This window comes from Felis catus, chromosome A2 (assembly GCF_018350175.1).
Source record: "Felis catus isolate Fca126 chromosome A2, F.catus_Fca126_mat1.0, whole genome shotgun sequence".
Classification (NCBI taxonomy): Eukaryota; Metazoa; Chordata; class Mammalia; order Carnivora; family Felidae; genus Felis; species Felis catus.
The window spans coordinates 23265953-23286122 of NC_058369.1; the positions used below are offsets into that span (position 1 = coordinate 23265953).

The following is a 20170-nucleotide window of genomic DNA, read 5'->3' on the forward strand; positions in this document are numbered from 1 at the left end:
CCTCTACTTTTGTTCACTCGGCCACGTTACCTTTACATTGTTCTTCAAACACATTAAATGTGCTCGTATGTCAGGGCCTTTGGACCTGCTGTGCCTTCTCCCTGGGACAGTTTCCCTCCAGATATCTTCACCACTGGTTCTATCTTCTCCTTCCGGCTTCTGCTCAACTATTTTCTGAGGGGATTTCGTGATCACCAAGTATAAAACAGAAACTCTTCCTCTCCCATATCCCCAGTACTCTGTGCCCGTCATACCTACTTCTCCACCACTTGATGTACATAGATTTTATGTCATTATCTTCTCCTTCTGGGAGATGTTAAGTTCCATGGGGCATATGCTTTATATCTCTTATTCCCTCCTTCATCTCTGATACTTAGAAAATTGCCTGGCATGCAGAAGGTGCTTAGAAATTTATCAGATTATTTGACTTTGCATTGTTTTGTAACCATATTAACTAAACCAGACATACCCCTGACTTTAACTGATTTGGTGCTTATTGCTCGCACTTGAATGGCAGGACTCCACATTTTTCAGTTCTTCTCACATTTCTCCTCCCCCTTCCCCTTCCCCTTCCCCTTGTTTTTATAATTCATCCCTTGATCAGTTAAAGTAGGTCTTGAGTCATTTTTCTTCAAAAACAATGCATGGATGGCATGCTCCCTAAACAGTTGCGTATCTGAGAATTGCAAGCTCAGTCTGGTTCCTTGTTAAGTGTCATTTTTTTGTTTGGTTTCTAGACTTTGGAATATTTAATTTTTTCTTTAAAGTTTGAAAATTTTACCAGAATCCATTTGTTTCGTTTATGTGTTTTTTCTCTAATTTATACTGATTGAGACTTTCATGTACCAGGCAATAAGCTAGACTAACTTTTAATATTTTTTCCATTGATCTCTCTTATAGGAAGCCCTTCTCAATCTATATAATTGGAGTTTTTCTTTAGCTCAGGAAAGATGTCTTCTCAGATTTTCTTTCCTTCTGTTTGGCAGGTTCGAATCTGTTTATTGGGAAAACCAAGTATCCATATTTTAGTTCTTTACCATTTCTCCTTCATTTCTATCATCTTCTGGTGCTCTCATCTCTATTTTTTCTTTTGAATTCCAGGAGTGAATATGCCTGTAATAGTGTTCTATATCACTGATTCAGTATGTCCTAATGTTTCTTCTGTACCTCTGATGGTGACTATGGAAGATTTTATTCATTTATTATTTACTATTATTAGCCATTATTATTTTATTATTTGTCATTATTTTATGATTGTTTGCAATTATTTACTCCTTTTTTTTTAAAGCTTATTTATTTTGAGAGAGAGTACATATGCGCACACAGACAGGGGAGGGGCAGAGAGAGAGGGGGAGAGAAAGAATCCCAAGCAGGCTTCTGTCAGCAAGGAACCCGACATGGAGCTTGAACCCACAAACTGTGAAATCATGACCTGAGCTGAAATGAAGAGTCAGACGCTTAACCGACAGAGCCACCCAAGAGCCCCTCCTTCTTTTCTTATAAGGGGACTGAATATCCTTGCCTATTGCTAGGTCACTCCCTGTGCCATCCTACTGGACACTGTATGATTCTGTGCTCCTTAAGTCTGAACTTAGCCATATGACATCTTGTTGCCAATGGAATGTGAGTGGGTATAATGTACACCAAATCCAACCAGAAACTTTAAAAATTGTGCTAGGATATTTTTTGAAATAGATCTTTCGTGCTTCTTCTGCATCTTGTGGGCAATGCTGCCTTTGTTCCTTTTTAAAAATATCCTTCAGGAGGTTCTGTTTAGGTTTCTTTCTTAGTTTTAATCGCCATTAAAATATGGGATGTTTGCAGGATGCCTGGTTGGCTCAGTCAGTTGAGCATCCAACTTTGGCTCAGGTCATGATCTCACGGTTTGTGAGTTCAAGCCCTGCATCGGGCTCTATGCTGACAGCTTGGAGCCTGGAGTCTGCTTCAGATTCTGTGTCTCCCTCTCTCTCTTCCCCTTCTAGGCTCACACTCTGTCTCTCTCTCTCCCAAGAATGAATAAACATTTAAAAAAAATTTTTTTTAAATATGGGATGTTTGCTGATGGACAGAGTGAATGACTTCCCCTCAGGGGTCACTTATTGTTGACTTCAAATCACACCTTGGAGACTAAGATAGAAGGCTAGTTGATAGGCACAGCCCCTAAACAAATGTCCAGTGTCTAGGTGTCCTCCATCTAGAGTGGCATTGCAGGACCAGTGAGAGACGCCATGTCCTACTGCCTGGTGATCTGACTACTTAGGTAAACCAAAGTCATCTGTAGTTTTCATTCCTTGTAAGAAACAATAGATAAAAGCTATAGCCCCTACATTGTGCTTATCTTATTGTACTCTCTTCATTTTATCATCCTATTATATGCTACACTGTTGAGATTCTTCATCTCTAGTGGAGGAAGACAGCAAGGTCTTAATGGCAGGTGTTGTAGGACTTAAACGTTCTCAGACATCTTATATGGGAGGAAGTGGTTTCTGTCTGGTTTGTGAAGTCCATGTCTCAGAGGAAAGATACCAGAATAAGGATAGGTCGTACATAGACTGTCTTCCTTTGCATCCCACTCATCTATCTGATTGGCCATATCTCTGCTTTGGATGTTGGGCATCCCTCCTGGAGGCTTGGATCTCATTGACCTGTATTCTCAGTTTCTGGATCCTCATAACTTTTCTTCATCTTTGTATTCATGAGCATTTCAATGGGCAACACTTCTTATTAGGCAGCGTCTAATTTCATCATTTTCTCAAGTAGCTGCGAGAGAGTGTGGCTGAGTTTCTACATTCCCATTCTAAGAACATCTTTTCCAGCTCAGCAGAGTCATGGGTGATATAAGGACCTTCATTTTCCTCGGCCTTTTCATCTGATTTACTGGGTCTTGGTGAGACCAGAGTTCTGGCAGTGACACACTGGCTGGTGGATTGGTTTCTTTTCTCTGCCATATTTTAAGGTCAGTGCTAGCAGTGCCAGGAAAGCATCTCAACTGTGACTTCTTCAAACCAGTCACATCCCAGAAAGTGTCCAGATCCTGCATCCAACTTCCTGCTCCACTACTTACTAATGGTGTGAACTTGAACAAATAATCCAAATCCAGTGATTTTGTTTCTTTATCTGTAATGTGGCAGTAAAATGTCCACATTTTTTAAGTTTATTTATTTTTGAGAGAGAGAGAGAGAGAGAGAGAGAGAGAGAGAGAGAGAGAGAGAGAGAAGTTACAGAGAGAAGGGGAAACAGAGGCTCCAAAGTAGGCTCTGCACTGAGAGAGAGCAGAGATCTCAATGCAGGGCTCAAACTCACGAACCATGAGATCATGACCTGAACCTAAGTCAGGCTCAACTGACTGAGCCACCCAGGCGCCCCAAATGCCTACATGTTTTGGTCAATACGAGGCTTAGAGAAAATGAAGGCATTACACTTGGGAAACAACTGGCACAAATTGGGTGCTCAATAAAGGTTGAGTGCAGGACTATAATTAATATCATAATGCCATAGTCTGTTATTGTGGTTCACACTGATATTTGATATCAGTTCATATTGATATTGTGGTTCACACAGAATGCATGAAGAATAATGGGGGTTTGGTTGTATAATCCATGTTAATCCCATGCTCCTGCACCTGCATTTGTCAAGCCAATAATTAATTATCTGTGTGACTTTGGAAAAGTCCCATTCCTTTTCCATGCTTCTAGTTCCCATTTGTAAACTAAGGACACAGAACTATATCAGGGTAGAAAACAGGTTTAATCTTCATTGTTAACTCTAGGTAATCAGTACTGGGGACTGAAAATACAGATTTAAAAGGATTCTGAGGCAGTGGCTGGGCTCAGGAGATAAATTTTCCGTGATCTATTCTCAATGCCTAACATGGGTAGGGAGGCTGGTCACAGCTATCCCAAATTTGTCAGGTCTAAACTAAATGTTCTCTAGGGATTGTCTCAACTCCCAATCTTCTAGTTCCTTTTCTGGGTCTTCTTGATGGGCCTTTGTAATTCGTGACATCCTGATAATAAATGGATATTTACTACCAGTGGAGTGAGAAGTTAAGAATCTGAAAGGAGAGTGGTAGACAATGAAGCCGCTTCTCCAAATGGAAATAGAGTTTCTTTGAGACTTCATTGCAATTAGAGCAATAAGAAAGAAAGAAAGAAAGAAAGAAAGAAAGAAAGAAAGAAAGAAAGAAAGAAAGAAAGAAAGAAAGCAAGCAAGCAAGCAAGCAAGCTTGCCTGGGATTCTCACTCTCCCTCTTCCTCTGCCCCTTCCCTGCTCGTGAGCATGCACCCTCTCTTGATAGTTCCCTAAAGTTATGCATATAAACCACATCCCAGTGATGCCATGTAGGGTTTGGAACATCATTTGCTGGTAGGTTTCTGTCCATTAACATTTAGTAATGGATACACTAGTGGGTTTAACCAAACCAGAAAGAGTTATTTCCTGATTTCCAGTTAAAAGTTATAGGTTTCTAGCAGTCATATAGTTATATTAATGTGTACTACACATAGATTATTTTAGAAATTGATTTATCTACTTCCTTTGATATTTAGGATCTAAGACAAGAGTGTCTTATTTCTGGGGTAACTTGGTTAACTCGGGTAATGGGACTGGACTTTTATGAATCTTCAGGAGGAAATCATGTGAATCACTTTTCAGTCTTGGAATTTTGTGAGGAAGAATAAAACACCCAGTTGTCCACTGGGCAGTTTATCCATCGTAAGCACAACATTCTCCCTGCAAGTCAGGGGTATTTGCCTTAATTGTAAAAGCTTTTCAGGTATCAGTTTCCCGCGAGGTCTTCTCTCTCTACAGTTTCTATTTGCAGGCAGGGTCTATTCTTTATACTTCCTTTTTATATGCCTCACTTCAGACAGCTGTAGCATCCGTTGGGTCCTGCCATTATAAATTTGTGATCTCAGGCAAGACCAAACTCACCAGTCTGTAGTCATACGGTTCCACTCAGTATGATGAGAAACAATATTTTAGACGGTTTTCTCAGAATCCATCCATACCATGCATGAATTTTGTCCACAACGTGCCTTTATCAAGGCTCTATGATAGAAGGGCATTTGTATAGGGGGATTTATGAATATGACAGCAGCAATAAGCAGCTGAAAATAATCTATGAGGCGTTTTCAAATTACCCCTCATGAGCTGTAGTCATCGTGAAAGATAATTTGTGGTTCTCACAGAATACCCTGCAAATTGGGTCTTTCATCTGCGATGTTTTTTGTAGTTGAAACATTTCATTTCTCATATTAGCAAGTGATAACTCTGCATTTGTTAATCTAAACAATTTGATTTATATTTTTCTGTGCTGAGAGGCTGTTGACATTTCAGGGTAAGTAATTATTTTCATTGCCAACTGCTGTTTGTGGTGACTGTAGGCAAAAGATCGAAATCTGAATATACATAGGCATTGTTTTAATCATTTGCCTTAAAGACTATTCATAAAACAGGAATCTGTTTGCCTGAGTTATCGTCTGTACTTAGAAATCTAGTAGGACATGGGTGTTGATGAGTGAGGATTCTAGCCACATTCAGGGTTTTCTGCGGCGTATTGGAAGCTCTCTCATGTAACCACTGTGGGTGGGGGATCGGGGTTGACCTGCAGTGTCACCAAACCTCCGGCAGAACACTGTGCACTCGCGATCTTAAGTCACAGTGGTGAGAGGAAGCACGTGTTATTGGCCTGGGTACCACCCAGCTTTTGTAACACTTGTTCAAGTATCTCGGAGCTGGTTGCCAGGATTACATGACCGATGCTCACAAAAACACCTCTCACCGTGCCTGGTACCTAGTGCAAGCTCTGGAAAGGTTTGGTGAAATTGGGACGACATATGAAAAGATCTTCTAAATTTCCTTTCTTGTGTTGCCTTCTTGGCCAAGGACTTACAGCCCAGGACAAGGAAGGGCAAGAATGAGTTTTTTCACCTGGAAATAACCACTGTGTCCTTAGACTGGATGCTTAGCCTTGCCCACTGAAGTGCCTCCCAAGGCAGAGCAGAAAAGAGGCCCCAGGGCTTGGGATGGAGTTGTTGGAACAGCCAGCTTTCTCTGGGGTCTGTTTTTGATCTTAAAATCCATGATGAGTTTTCAATCTACTTTCAACATATCGAGGTTTATTTTAACATTCAGAAAAAAATTAACATCAAAGTTGATACGTGCCCCCACCCCGCTGCCCCCAGAAAATCATTTAGCAAAATTGCTGCTCTAAGAAGATGGTCCATCTTTAGCTTGTGGTATGTGGGGCCCACACTAGTTGTGAGTCTCTGTGGGCAGGTGTAGATGGCCTCTGTGATGATTAGGGGTGCATAGGTGTGTGTCCTGCAAGGTGGGCTGTGGTAGGTTCATCCGTATTTCCCTTGGCCTCTTTATACTATTGGCCAATGCTCTGGCTGCATCAGACAGGGAGAAAATAACTCCTGCCTGTGTGGACCTCCCATTCATTCCAGGTTAGGGAATGGACTACTAATTTAGGATCCAAACTGAGTTTTACATGGCCTGAAGGAGTGAATGTAGAGCCAGTGCCCTGAATGGCAAATGTGTTTTATCCTTTGAACCAATTCCAATTGATTAGTTCTGGTTGCCTACAGTGCTGTCTTAAGAAGGCATCTGTGTTGCATCAAGGCTCAGCTGGGAGGAGTGCTGGGATTGATTAGCGATGTCTGTCAAGGCCTCTGGAGGGACAGCTGACCCTATATTTGCCATTCTCTGCTTTTGACATGTCCTTAACTCCTCTCTGTAAAATGATTTTAATACTAACAGGTGACTCTAAGTGTGAGATACGGATTCATGAGAGAGAGCAGGTAGATGACATTTTAAGAAAACCTGACATGAGAAAATGCAAATTTACAAAATACATAAATCTGGAGCCAATTATTGCCATTACAGAAAGATTCCATGAAAGGTTCCTTTAAATAGCGAGCTCCCCTACTGCACTAAAATGATGATTTAATTTACAAAAATTCACTTTGCATGCAACTCTTCAGGACTGTGTCCATGGAGTAAAGCAGGCCACACCTGATTTTTTTAAACCTCGGCCCAAACAATATTCAGGATGGCTGCTGCCACCTAACTTGAGTCTCTTGATGATTTCCACTCTCCCCAGACTTCCTTCCTACTTCCTACCCCAGAGTGTTGAGTAGACAATCTGGGTGGTGGTCAACAGCTGCTGGCTTCCACCCTGCCACGGCTGCATTTCATTAGTGGGTAAACTGATTGCTCCGAGTATGTTTATGTGTGGGTGTGGTTGTACAAGTCTGTGCACTCGGTGCACTATGTATGTAGATACAGATACACACAAGCCATTATCTTGCTCTCAGCCCACCCTAAATTTGTTCCTGCTGTAAGAGTTATAAATGGAAGGTTCCAATCGCCTGGTGGATACAGCCTTCTGGTAACATGTGCCCTGGATTCCAGCTCCCCATCCTCTTAGTGTTTGTTTATATGTTATTTACCCTTGCATCAGAAAACTTCCCCAGACCCTGAGCCTGAGTCCCATTATCCAGACATGGAACCCTCCTCTTCCTCTGTGGCCTCGAAAGCCCCAAATGGTTTTCTGATTTAGAAAATTAAATATAATCTGACTCTTGTGGCAAGCTATGCAATTCCCAACCAACAGACTCTCCCATTAAATATATAACATGCAGAACATCTAAAAGTATCACTGATCTCACATGAATTTGAATTATAGAGGCATTCAGTGCCCCTCGGGTAAGATAGCCAGCTTCTTCCCAGGCACTCAAAATTGGGCAGTTTTCCAGTGGACCATAAAGCTCCCGGGAATGCTGACTAGTGCGTGTGTTTGAATTTCTGATGCTCTTTAAAGCCACGTAAGTCAGGGAAGAGTACCTAAGAGGTAGATCTTCCCTTTCGCGGGGTATGGCCTTCCCCCACACAGAGTAACTGCAGTAACTTCTCAGACGCAGAGCACAAGTATTGTCTCTGTTTCAACATGGTATTTTTAAAATCTCAACATAATTTTTCCCTGGGGATGTTTTTTGTTTTCCTTTTGAAAAAAGCAAAATGAGACAGTCACAGTGAACGCATCAGCCCGACTCCACACTTTCTTCTGGCCTAACGTGATTCTTCCTCTTTGAGGTGGAGGCTTTCAGGCTTGTGTGAGGTCATGTGGCCCTTTCCCTTCCATCTTCACAGGCTCGTCCGTCTGAGCCAAGCGCCCCCCATTGTACTGCGCTGTGACAGCCGCATAGGTACAGCCGTAGATGGCGGCCGCCAGCATCATGAGACACACGATCCCACACACAACCCCGGTGATGACGACGGTGGCCACCGCGTGACGCAGGTTAACCGGCCTCGGCTTGGGTTTGAGCTCACATTCCGAGTGGTCTCGCTGCCCCGTGCTGGGGCTCTCAGGAGACCCGGGGCCCGGCCGGTGGGCAGAACCCAGCTGCTGCACCCCCCATGTCCCCACACCCAGAGAAGGGAAAGGGCAGGGCTGGTACAGCTCATGAGGGATCTTCAGGAGGTCCTTCCCCTTCCAGGTGTCGGGTGACGCACAGGTGACACTGTCTGTTATTCCCCCTTTAAAAAACAAAAGCAAAGGCTGACAACAGAGCCTGGTAGGACTGAATTCCAAAATCCTCAGCCTGCAAAAGCTTAGGTAGATATGATTTATAAAGCACCTTTTTCCCCATCTTTGGAGTCAAAGGACTTTATAATTTTAGGATTTCTAAGTTGGCTAAATGCTAGAAACGTTACACACTAAATGGGCAATTATGTATGACCAAGAATTCGTTAGAATCCAAGTCACTGCTACCTGATAAATGATGAGGGAAAAGCCCTGTAGAAGCTGACAAGAAGGGGAACTGGAGGCCAACCTGAGGCACAACATGCCTGCCACTCATCACCACCACCCCCCAAAGAACCCCGCCCCACGAGACAGGTACTGTACCAAATTCCCACCAGAAACCTGAAACAACAGGTAAATGAAATAAATGTCCTTTGCTGTGATGTTATGTGTTAATTACAAAGACCCCATGTGTCTACCACCTGTCTTCAGTGATGCCAAAAGGGAAGGTCAATGGCCTTTTGAGTGTTTGTGTGTCTTTGACAGTAATATTAGTTTAATTCATGGGATTAAGTACAATTAATGTGTCTCCTCGGGCCTTGGAACATTCAGTAATTTGAGTACCGAACTTTCCAGCGTGTTATTAGAGCCAGTTTCCATTCTCTGTAAGGTGATTGATTTCCTCAGGTATATAGACTAGTGTTGTTCAGGGGTGGGGGGTGGATTTGGGTGCCCAGTAATTGTTTTCTAGAAAGAGCACTGAGCTAACAGATTTCATTCTGGCCACATATGACCACTGATTTACTGTTTGACCTCTGCAAATTGATTTCTCTGGTTAGATCTTTTGCCATTAAAACACCGTATTTGTATCTGATTTGACAGTTTACAAAGTGCTGCTAGAGAAGTCCTCACAACTGTGCTCTAATGGGTAATTCTTGTCCAAGGTCACCCAGGCCATAAGTGGGTGGATCAGCACTCAAACCCTGCCCTTCCTCTTGATCCCAGTTTTCCCACTGCACTCACAGCCTCTCTCCACCTCCTCCTCCCTTTTCTCCCTCTCCTCTGGAGCCTCTTGAGGTCAGTGGAGTAAACACAATGACCTTCAGTTAGGCCCTTTGACCAGTCAGAACTTGGCTTGCATGACCTCAGCTCCCCCAGCTTAGCTCCCCCAGCTGCTATGAACTCCTCCCCCAGGATGGCTGTGAAGCCTGGCACCACTCTTGGCCAAGTTAGGTTCTTTGTACACACCACAGGTGGATTATGGAATTATGCGAGAAAAATCACATGCAGGAGATGGTCACTTCAATGTAATTATAACCTGTTGCACAGCTTCCATCCATTGTCTGAGTCTCATAAGCAGAGTCCTACAAGGCCCTGTGAGTAGATGGGGCCATTTTGTAGTGCAAGCATTATCATGGCCCAGGTCACACTGGGATTAGTGGCTATGGCAAAATTCAACCCATACTTTTTGGTCACCTCTGCTTGAAACTGAATGGCCTATGACTAGTGTCTCTTAGGTCCCTCCTGGCTTCTTCAGTAATCCCCTGAGGCAAAAGCCCCAACTCTAAAGCAAAAAGGTATCAGAAGTATTTCTTCCTTTCCTGAGCTCATATGCAGGAGGCCAGAGGTACAGGGTGGTTGCTCCTGATGAGCCCTAGGTGCCCTTAGGCTATGCTGAGACTATAGATCCCTGCCTCATGGACCATTTCATGCCTCTGCCCAGCAACTTGTTATAAGACAGAAGGCCACAGAGACTGAAATGAAGTCTGAGAAGAAGTAATGACATTTAAACTGGCCAAAGAACACTGAGACACCCCCCAGGGAAAGAAAGGCTGCCAGCCATGGGACCAACAATTCTACCAGCTGACCCATTCTTAGACTGGGGTGGTCCACCCCATCACTCCAGGCTTACACAGTATCTTCTCCAGTTTAAAGCTTCCTTATGATCAGTATTAGGGTGGGACTCATGGCCTTGGGACCCAGAGTGCTGAGGAAATACACAGGCTGGAGCCAGGGACATCCTGGAAGTCAGAGGCTATGGCCACCAAGAGCTCCCTGGCCACCTGTGCAGCTGTGTCCTTGGGATTCACCTCCCAGCCTTCCACTACCATCTCCTCAGCCATGACCCCAAAAGGCAAATCTACTGATGACAGCTTGAGCGTCATCAAGGGAAAGGCCCCCTCCCTTCTAGATTCACAGCAGCTGACAATGCAAGAAGCTGCAGCTTGCCGAGCCCTCATTATCCCCTATCTGGCCACCGGTAGCTCTTAACCAGTGTCTTGGAAGAAATTGGATTCAGATTTTGAGTCTGTGACTTAGCTGTGCCACCGTAAGCAAGTACTTGGTCATTCTTTGCCTCTGCTTGCTCATCTGGAAAGTGGGAGGGGAGGGTAATGGTGAAATTCATCTCACAAGATCACTCTGAGGTTCAGTTGGGTGAAGTATGTCAAGTATTTAACACAATACCTAACTGTAAATGTTACAGTTAGCTATTGACAAGAAGATGATTTGAATACTCTTGAATGGAGAGAGAGGAATACAGATTACAAAATCTATGTGCCTCCTTTTGTGAAGGAGATGTTTAGTAGGTTTTCATGAAAGCACATTTTTTGGCTCTTGAGCCCACAGGAAGGCAAAATTTCCCCGCCCATTGTAGTCAGGTTGGGGACTTAGTTCTGGCCCATGGAAATAATGAATGCCACTTTCAGGCCACAAAACCACCTGCTTAATCCTCCATGTGATCTATTCCCACTTGATGGTGACCTTAGAGGCCACGTGGTAAAGTGGCACCATCAGAAGCTGGAAGGGGCTTATGTCCATGAACGACTGCATGGGACCCAGCCCCACCTCGCCCCTTGGTTCTAACGAGAGTAAGCAACAGACTTTAATTGTGCTCATCACTGACACGGGTGTCATATCCACCAGCCTGTCCTGACTAATACTGTTAGTGTTTGTATTTATTTATGTAGCCTTTAAAAAATAAGGTCTTGACCAATATCTGTTTTGCTTTATTCAGTATCTATTGTTCATGATGCAATCTGAGAATCAGAATGTGCTCCAGGAACTTTCTGGCTTAACTCTGTCAGCTTCCACCTGGTGATGCTGAGAGGTTGGGAGGGACATTAATGTGCCCAGAGGTCAAAGTTTGTGAGTTTGTGGCAGAGTAGGGGAGCTTTCTTCTAGCCCATGCTGCTTGTAGTATCCTGGACCTGGCAACTATCTTTTGTCAAGAAATGTTCTTTGATGAAAACTTTCTTTCTGTGATGGTTTAGTGTATGCTTAGAATTTAGTCAGAACACAATTGCTAAAGCCACTTTGCCTCTAGGTGTGAAGAGTTTTAATTGCAGCCTTTTATTAGAACGACTTTTGCCACATTGCATGCCCCCTGTTGTAGGTCAACTTGAAGATTATTTGGCTAGTGATAGGCTATTTGCTGTTATATTGTTGAGAGGGATTCTTAGTTCAGTATTGTATGTCTGAACTCACATTGTGTTCTATCCGCCTTCCCTCTATATGCCAGCTACAACCATCCAGACTTTTCTGATCCCCTAATTCATGTCTATAGCTCTGATAGCTTCCTGAGTTAGAGGCTCAAACATACAGCCACCAACTCAACAGCACCCATAATATATATGGGTATATATTGGATATATAATGGGCATCCTGAACTTGACTTGCCCCAAATTCAACTCTCGATTTATGGTCTCCCCCATATACTAGCCCACTTGCCAAAGAAGGCAGCATCAAGACCTGCACTGCAACCTGTTCTAACTCAATGCTAGCCTATAATCAATGGGAAGTGGAGGTCTGTCCCTTATCAGCCCCTGGCGTCACTGTTTATGTGGTTAATCTTACAGGACAATACAAATTGAATTTCCCATAATAAACTCTCTTTTCTTCATTTCCCATCCCCGTCCATTTGCAATTTCTATCTGTTCAGTATTCCAAGTATCTCCCAAAGTTGGTCATTTCTCGTAACACTGGTCTGAGCTACCATCTTCTTTTCCCTGGGTGACTGAAATCAGTTTCTCCCCTAATCCCCTTGCTGCTGCTTCTGCAGCCTGTTGTCTGTTCTCCCTAGAGTCACCAGAGTCACCTTTTGACATGTAATTAGATATTGTTCCCTTGACTAGAATTCTTTAAGGGATTTCCATTTCATCTAAAATAAAATCCAAATGACTCAGCCCGCTCTGCACATTCCTACCTGACCTGGCCCCTGAGTACTTGTGTTGCCTCATCTCTCTGCTCTCTCAGCCCCTTCCTCTGTTCTAGCCACTTTTCGTCCCTCTTTTGTCTCTCACTCAAGCCAAGCTTACTCCCCTGTCAGACCTTTTGCACTTTCTATCCTTTTTCCCAATTATCTCATGGCTCATTTCTCCTCCTTGTTCAGGTTCTGCTCACCCATGTCACCTCCTTGGAGAGGTCTTTCCTGTCCTTCTTGTCTGCAGTGGGACCCCCATCCTATCACTGTCTCTCCCCTCACCCTTCCTCATTGTTTTCCCGGTGCCAAGTGCTGTCTGAACTTAGATATTTATTGGCCATCTTATTTAACATCTGTTTCTGTTATCAGCTTATAACCTCCATGATAGTAGAGATTTTCTTGTTCACATTTTCTCATTGCCTGGAAAAGTGCCTGGCACATAAGTGGCACTCAAGTATAGGAATGAATGAATGAATGAATGAATGAATGATGCTTGAAAATTAAGAGGAAAGAAGCATTGTGCTATAGAGGAAAGAATGTACGGCCAAGACCCAACAGTCATTCATGCTATTCTTATCTGTGCTTCTACTCTGTCATTTTGGAGAAGTCACTGATCATCTCTGGGCTTCCATTTCCCATTGATTATAGGCTAGCATTGAGTTAGAAGGGATTGGAAAACTTTTCTATAAAGAGCCAAATAGTTAATATTTTAAGCTTTGCCAAATAGTCTCTGTCACAACTACTCAGCTTTGCCTTTATAGTGCAAAACAGCTAAGGACATGATAAATCAGCCTGGATGTCTCCCAATAAATATTTACAAAAACAGGAGTGGGGCTGGATTTTGCCCTTGGGCTGTAGTTTGGTGACCCTCTGGGTGATTTCCAGAGCCCCCATCTTTAATATTCTAGATTCTTTTTCTTTGATTTTATCATCTGGTGAAGAAATAGTAAACAACTTTAGAGAGGGGTCCCTGTTGCATCCAATTTCAATAACAGTGGTATTTGCTAAAGCAGAAGGGATAATCTTAGGGAAGATTTGTAGCTATCAAATTGGTAGATGCATACACAGGGGGAAACTCCCAAGGAGAGATACCGGGCTGGATCACACTTGAAAATTAGAGTTTGGTGCCACTTTGGAGCTGAGCAGTTATTGAGGGGGTGACTGAATTTCCCTCCTTCTTAGGGGCCTGCAGCTCTCAGATAAGTAATGTTGTTAGTCAAAAAGTGGAAAGTTGTCTCCGTGAATCATGTTTGTAGATGCATTTAAATCCTGAATTTAAACAGTCTCTAATGACTCACTGCCTCTCTTGCCATACCATGAAATGACATCAGTGTGAAAAAGCTTACACACACTCCTCGATGTTCCTTCTAATGCAGACAACAGATGAGGTTCATCCTAGGCCGGTAACACACAGATGAGAGGTTCCAGATAGACGTTACTGACCTTTATAGATAAATTTCTCCAGCCAGAGTTTAAGACTGAGCAGGTGGCAATTGCATTTCCAGAGGTTGTCCTTGAGAAATAAAAGCCTCACGTTGGGCATGGATTCTAGGAGCTCTCGATCAAGCTGCTGAAGCTGGTTTTGTTGAATTGCAAATACCGTCAGGTTCTCCCAAGGCTTACCCAGGGATATGGGAAGGTGGCTTATGTTGTTTGATGACAAATCAAGCTCCCGCAGCTGTGGGAGGGAATGGAAAAGTCTGCTTTCCAGAGAATGCAGGGAGTTCTGGGTGAGGTTTAAGACCTGCAAGTGCTGAAGTCCATGGAAGACTCCAGGGGCCAGATCTGAAAGGGAATTGTTGTACAAGTTCAGGGTCCTGAGGTGTGGCACCGACCTGAATGCAAAAGCAGGGAGCTGGTGTATCTGGTTATCTTGCAAGTGCAGCGTTAGGGTCTGAGGAGGCAAATCGGGAGGGATTTCAGCCAGACCCTGCCGGCTGCAGTCTACAGACCGTGAGGGTGAGTGACAGCGGCACCTCGTGGGGCAGCCACACACCACCCGGAGCAGGAAGATCACACTGGAAAGCAGAAGCAGTTCACCTGCAAGCAACGAAAAGAAATTGAGATCAGAACCAATCTGTAAGTGATGTCAGCGTTTGTCCCCCCTTTGAAATCACAAGTACGGTGACTCGGAGCCAGCTAACCTCTACATCTACCTGTACGAGACATTCTGTCACTCCCCATACTTAGGAAAGTCAGGCTGGGCTGGGTTCCTCCCCAGCGTGGTCAGCTGTTGCACACTCTGTGCTAACTATGGTCAGAGGCCTCAGGAAAAACACTTTCTTGATGGCTCAGTAATAGGGAGATGGAAGACTGTCAAATAGAAAGGTGAAAAAAATCGTGGGGGGCACATGCCTGTTGTAGGGTGCAGCAGAATTATATGAGGACAGAAGTTTAGAAAAATAGCAGGTCAGTCAGATATTCATATTTCCAAAAGGTATGCTCCAGATCGGTGCCGTCCAATGGAACTTTCTGTGGTGATGGAAATGCTCTGTATTTGCTGTCTAGTATGGTAGTTGTTAGCTGCATGTGGCTACTGAGCTCTTGAAACACGACTACTGCAACCAAGGAACTGAATTTTTATTTGTATTTGATTTTAACTAATTTAAATTTATTAAAAAAAATTTTTTTACATTTATTCATTTTTGAGAAAAAGAGACAGAGCATGAACAGGGGAGGGTCAGAGAGAGAGAGAGAGAGAGAGAGAGAGAGAGAGAGAGAGAGAATGAATCAATCCAAAGCAGGCTCCAGGCTCCAAGCTGTGAGCACAGAGCCCGGCACAGGGCTGGAACTTAGAAACCGTGAGATCATGACCTGAGCCAAAGTTGGACGCTTAACCAACTGAGCCACCCAGGCGCCCCATTAGTTAATTTAAATTTAAATAGCCACATGGTAGCAGTGGTTACCATATTGGATAGGGTATGTTTACAGTATTCCTATATATTGATGTCGTGTTTGCAGGTATAATTCCATGAATGATTATCATCTCTACTTTTTATTCAAGAGATTTTAAAAATGCAGAAAAGCATGTAACAAACACCCATATTCCTATAACAAAGTTCTGTCAATCATTCATAGTTTGTCATATTTTTCACCTCTTTTTTCCTTTAACTTAAAGAAACAAAGCATTACTGAAATCCCTTTGATTAGCACCCAAGTGATGTTTTCCAGCATGAACCCTCCTCACCCCTACCATCACCAATATATCACTCTAGGCCTTTAACAAACAATACTTCATAACAACAACAATAGCAAACAGTCATGTATCCCATGTTTTGAGCCAGGCACCATTATAAGTGCATTATGTATATAATCTTATACATTTAATCCTCATGACCTTGTAAATCTGGTTTCATTATTATCCCCATTATAAAGGTGAGGAAACTGAGGCACAGAGAAGCTAAATCATTTGTCCAAGGTCACATAGACAATGAGTAGCAGAATCGTGATTTGAACCCAGTCTGCTTCCAGAGTCTGCCAGGATCCTTATCTGCTATGTTTTACCGCCTGTAAAACTTTTATACCCCCCACCCACACGCTACATGATGTTTTATATAGTGTGTTTTAAGACTACATAAATATAGTCCTTGGCACATCTCATTCTGCAATTTACTCTGTTCACTCAAAGCTGACCTATCCATGCAGATATCTAGAGGGTTTGTTCATTCCTTTTAAGTGCTATAGGCAATTCCGCGGTGACACCATGCCAGATTTAATATTTAGCCATTCCCTTACTGGTGGGCATTTGAGTTGCTGCTGCTTGCCTTCACTACAGATGATGCTGCAGAGAGCGGCCTTGCACGGGACAACCTGACCATGCAGAAATTACGAAGAGGGTCTCTGGAATCAACAGGAGCTTCCTCACAAAGTTCAGAGAGGATGCTGGGTTGACATTTTTTTAGATACTGCTAGATCATTGTCCAGAGTAGCTATAATTCTTCCTGTTTTGTTCCAGAGATTTGAATTTCAAAATAGGGCAAGGACATTTTGTTAAATTGGCAGTGGAATTCACAAGGCCACACAATAATAATTAAAACTCAAGATGTTGTCTACGTATAGAGAGAGCTCTTAGAAGAGGTCGTTTGTTTGTTTGCTTTGGGCCTTGAGTAGGGAAATAGACAATGTGTCTGTCCAATGCACTGGGCCTCTGAATTCTCTACTGATATGAACAGTGCCTAGGGCAACAGGGAAGATATGTGGAGAGTCTTCTGAAAATTCTGCTTCATTTAGTTTAGCTCAAGGGATATAGAACATCAGAGTCCCCTTCCCTGTTCCAAAATATAAAAGAGCAAAATCCTTGTTTCCCTTTCTGTAATTTTGCAAATAATCTAAATGACTCTTTTCAAAGCCAACACATCTTCCTGGGAGAGAAGAGTCAATGCCTCCACTTTAACTATGGGGCTCAGGCATCAATTAGTTGCACAAAATCTAATCTGAAGCCAGAGAACAGGTTTTCCACAGAGTCTACTAATCTATTAATGAAAGCCTTGTCCTTCTGAACTTGTATCCAGCTTGTTCCTTCTTCCTTAGGTCCCACTCCCCCACCTGCCCAAGGGGACGATATATGAACTCCAACTTGAAGCGCTGTATTTTCTATGAAATGGCCTGCAGCAGGCCGACCGCATATCCAACGATAGCTGAGCACATTTGTCCCCACACCCTTCTTTGGACCCAACGTGGCACAAATATACATTCCCCACTAGAGACATTTTCTCAATCTGTTTGGTCTTTAGAGAGATACAACCTGGAAGTAGGCTTCCCACAGATACCTTGCAGAAGGGACCCCTTTCCTCTCACGGACAGAGAACTTTTCTAAAGCAGGAGGGGATTCATCATGGCTCACCTTTCATGACTGAATCTCCGCAAGCTTCCTTGCTGAACCCGTGGCCCACCTCTATTAATCTGCAGATCAACAAACCGAGGGCATGGCAAACCCAGAGCCCAGCTTGTCATTCACTTTTTCTGAATCCCGCTTGTGCTTTTTCTTCAATGCAGCAAAGGGTTGTGGCTTCCAGGAGACTGCTTATTGAAGCAATGCTTCCACCGTCTCCATCTGGCTGGGATTGTTTTCCATAAGAGGATCTTTTGATTGGGCCCCTCTTCTTTCTTAAAGTGTCGGCCTCCCCAAGATCACCCTTGCTTTTCCCATTCAGATGGCGAGCCCCAGAGAGAATGTTTGTCAAACCTCAGTGAACAGCTGTAGCATTCAAACATGACCTCGATGGCTCAGCCTTTTTGATTATTTAATCTGCTTGAAGTCCAGGGCACCGAAATAAAACTGCCTTCTTAATCCGGTGGTGGCTTCTGAGTTCTGTTGACTTATTAACCATGCTGTGTCAACCCCCGTCGGGTTGGGGGACGCTCGCCGTGGCTCCTCGATCTGGGGGTCTAGCAACAGAGCCAGCAGAGTGTGTAATATGAGGACAAATTGGCCTGCTGGAGGCTGACACGGTCTCCACAGTGCACTCGTTTCGTCTTATTCAGCCAACGTCCGTAGGGATTAGCTTGTGTTGACAGGGTCTTGATGCTCTGAAATTCATAGTCATGGCTTCCTTTAGTGGACATCACAGTCTCTTCTCACTGGTGCCACAAATACTTCTCAGCTGCTCCTTTGCTTTCTCCCCCCGAACTGACCTTTCGGTTCGCCTGACTTTGGAAATACTTCTCAGTCTTTCATCATTTCCCTGATGCTGAGGTTCTGGCCCTTCCCTCATTTTTCACGTCTGAAACAATAAAGCTGCCCCATGAGCACCAGGTGTCCATGAACTGTGGCTATTCCCTAGTTGAAGCTGCTGGGAGCTTTCCCACTGGGGACTGGAACATTCTTTGAATGTGCAAATCCCCCCGTCATTTGCTGAGGTGGGGTTTCAGTGTCTGAGGCTTCTCCTCAGCGAGGCCAAAATGCTCCCATGCCCAAGGCGACTGCAAGGAAGGTGAAAACCGTGCTTTTACTGATGTAGCATGAAGTGGCAGTGTAATAGAGCAGTTGAGTGTGGGACTTGGAATTAGATGGGTCTGGATTTGGATTCAGCTTCACCATTCACCAGCCCGATGTCTCTGGGCGAGTGAGTCTCCCTCTGGGATCCTAATAGCCTCATCTTTAACACAGGGATAGTGATATTTTTGGCTTCACAAGATTGCTCCAAGGATTCAATTAAAGCAAGCAATGCGTGTCATGGCCCTGAATGCTTTAGTAAATGTTCACGGTTACCCATGAGAATGCCTGGCAGGACCTCTATGCTGCTAGCGTCCAAAGCACAGCCTTGACTCGACAGGGAGGAGGAAGACGCTGGCCAAAGACCAGGATCCCTGGGCCCTCATGCCACTCTGGTGGGACCGAGGGAGGCGGACCCTTGTGAATGAAGTTGAAAAACCGGATTGTGACCATCCTTAAGAGCCTGCACTTTGGGATCCCTTGCCTCCTTTGGCCATGCCCCTTCCAGTTTCACAGAACCCAATATAACAATCCTGCCCCCTCCCTGAAAAGTCCACTTTACCCAGCCTGCTATCTTTTGTCCTTTTCTGCAACGTTCTTGGAACACCGGTGATACCATGGAGGAAAGTCAGGTGTAGGTAACAGAGAGCCATTTAAATCTTAATAAGGGCTAAATCCTTCCTTCCTCCCTCCTTCCCCTCCTTCCTATGTATTTTCAGGTGCACAGAATTTAGTAATAATCATTCCTAGATGATCTGTGACCAGTGTAGCATTCAGTCATTGATGCATCCTCATATAACACACACCTATGAACCTAACTCTCACTCTAAGAACTAGAAAGTTACCAGTAATTTGCATCAACCTGTGTGTCTCTGTCTTTCCCTGGAGTCAGCAAACATTTTTGTGTAAAGGGCCAGATAGTAAACATTTTAGACATTGAGGGCCATACAGTCTCCATACAGTCTCTGTCACAACTACTCAACCCTGATGTAGTGCAGAGCCAGCCATGGACAGTCTGTAAAAAAAAAAAAAAAAAAAAAAAAAAAAAAAAAAAGATGTGCCTGTGCTCCAATAAAACTTTATTTACAAAACCAGGTGGAGCACTGGATTGGCACACAGGTCATAGTTTGCAAGCCCTGCTCGAACCCATCCCCTAGCCACTGCCATCACTCTCCTCCACCACCAAGGTTACCCACTCAGCTGCACATACCCGCCAGCCTGTCTCCTCATCTACAAACTGAGAGGGCTGGAAAGGATGATCTTTAGGGCACTCTCATGTCTGAAACCTTGTCATTCTCATCAGAATGCTTGAGTGGACTTGAAAGAGTCTGTACTTAAAGACATTAGGGGTCCTGGACAGACAAAGAATTTGACTGACTCTTTGGGTTACAGCAGAGCTGTTTAGCTGTGTCTTACAGGGTCCAACTAGGGTCCCAGTCTCGTGGACTCCAGGGGCCTGGGAAAGATGAATCCACTGCCAGCACAGCTGAGCATAGGGGGCCAG

General features: G+C 43.9%; 2 protein-coding genes across 4 annotated transcripts in view; one reads left to right on the forward strand and one right to left on the reverse strand.

Moving 5' to 3' along the window:
• Positions 1–20170, forward strand: part of CACNA2D3 (calcium voltage-gated channel auxiliary subunit alpha2delta 3) — an 897621-nt gene that overhangs the window by 714513 nt on the left and 162938 nt on the right. The window lies entirely within an intron of this gene.
• Positions 6100–18460, reverse strand: LRTM1 (leucine rich repeats and transmembrane domains 1). Its single transcript, XM_019823025.2, has 3 exons — positions 17575–18460; positions 14175–14771; positions 6100–8544 (listed from the first exon to the last, which is right to left on the reverse strand). Exons 1-3 carry the CDS (start codon positions 17579–17581, stop codon positions 8111–8113), a joined length of 1038 nt encoding a protein of 345 aa, XP_019678584.1. The 5' UTR covers positions 17582–18460; the 3' UTR covers positions 6100–8110.

Coding starts and splice junctions, on each gene's coding strand:
- LRTM1 (XM_019823025.2), bottom strand. Junction 8,545..14,174: donor GGAGAAATTTATCTATAAAG/GTCAGTAACGTC, acceptor TGTTTTTTAAAG/GGGGAATAACAGACAGTGTC.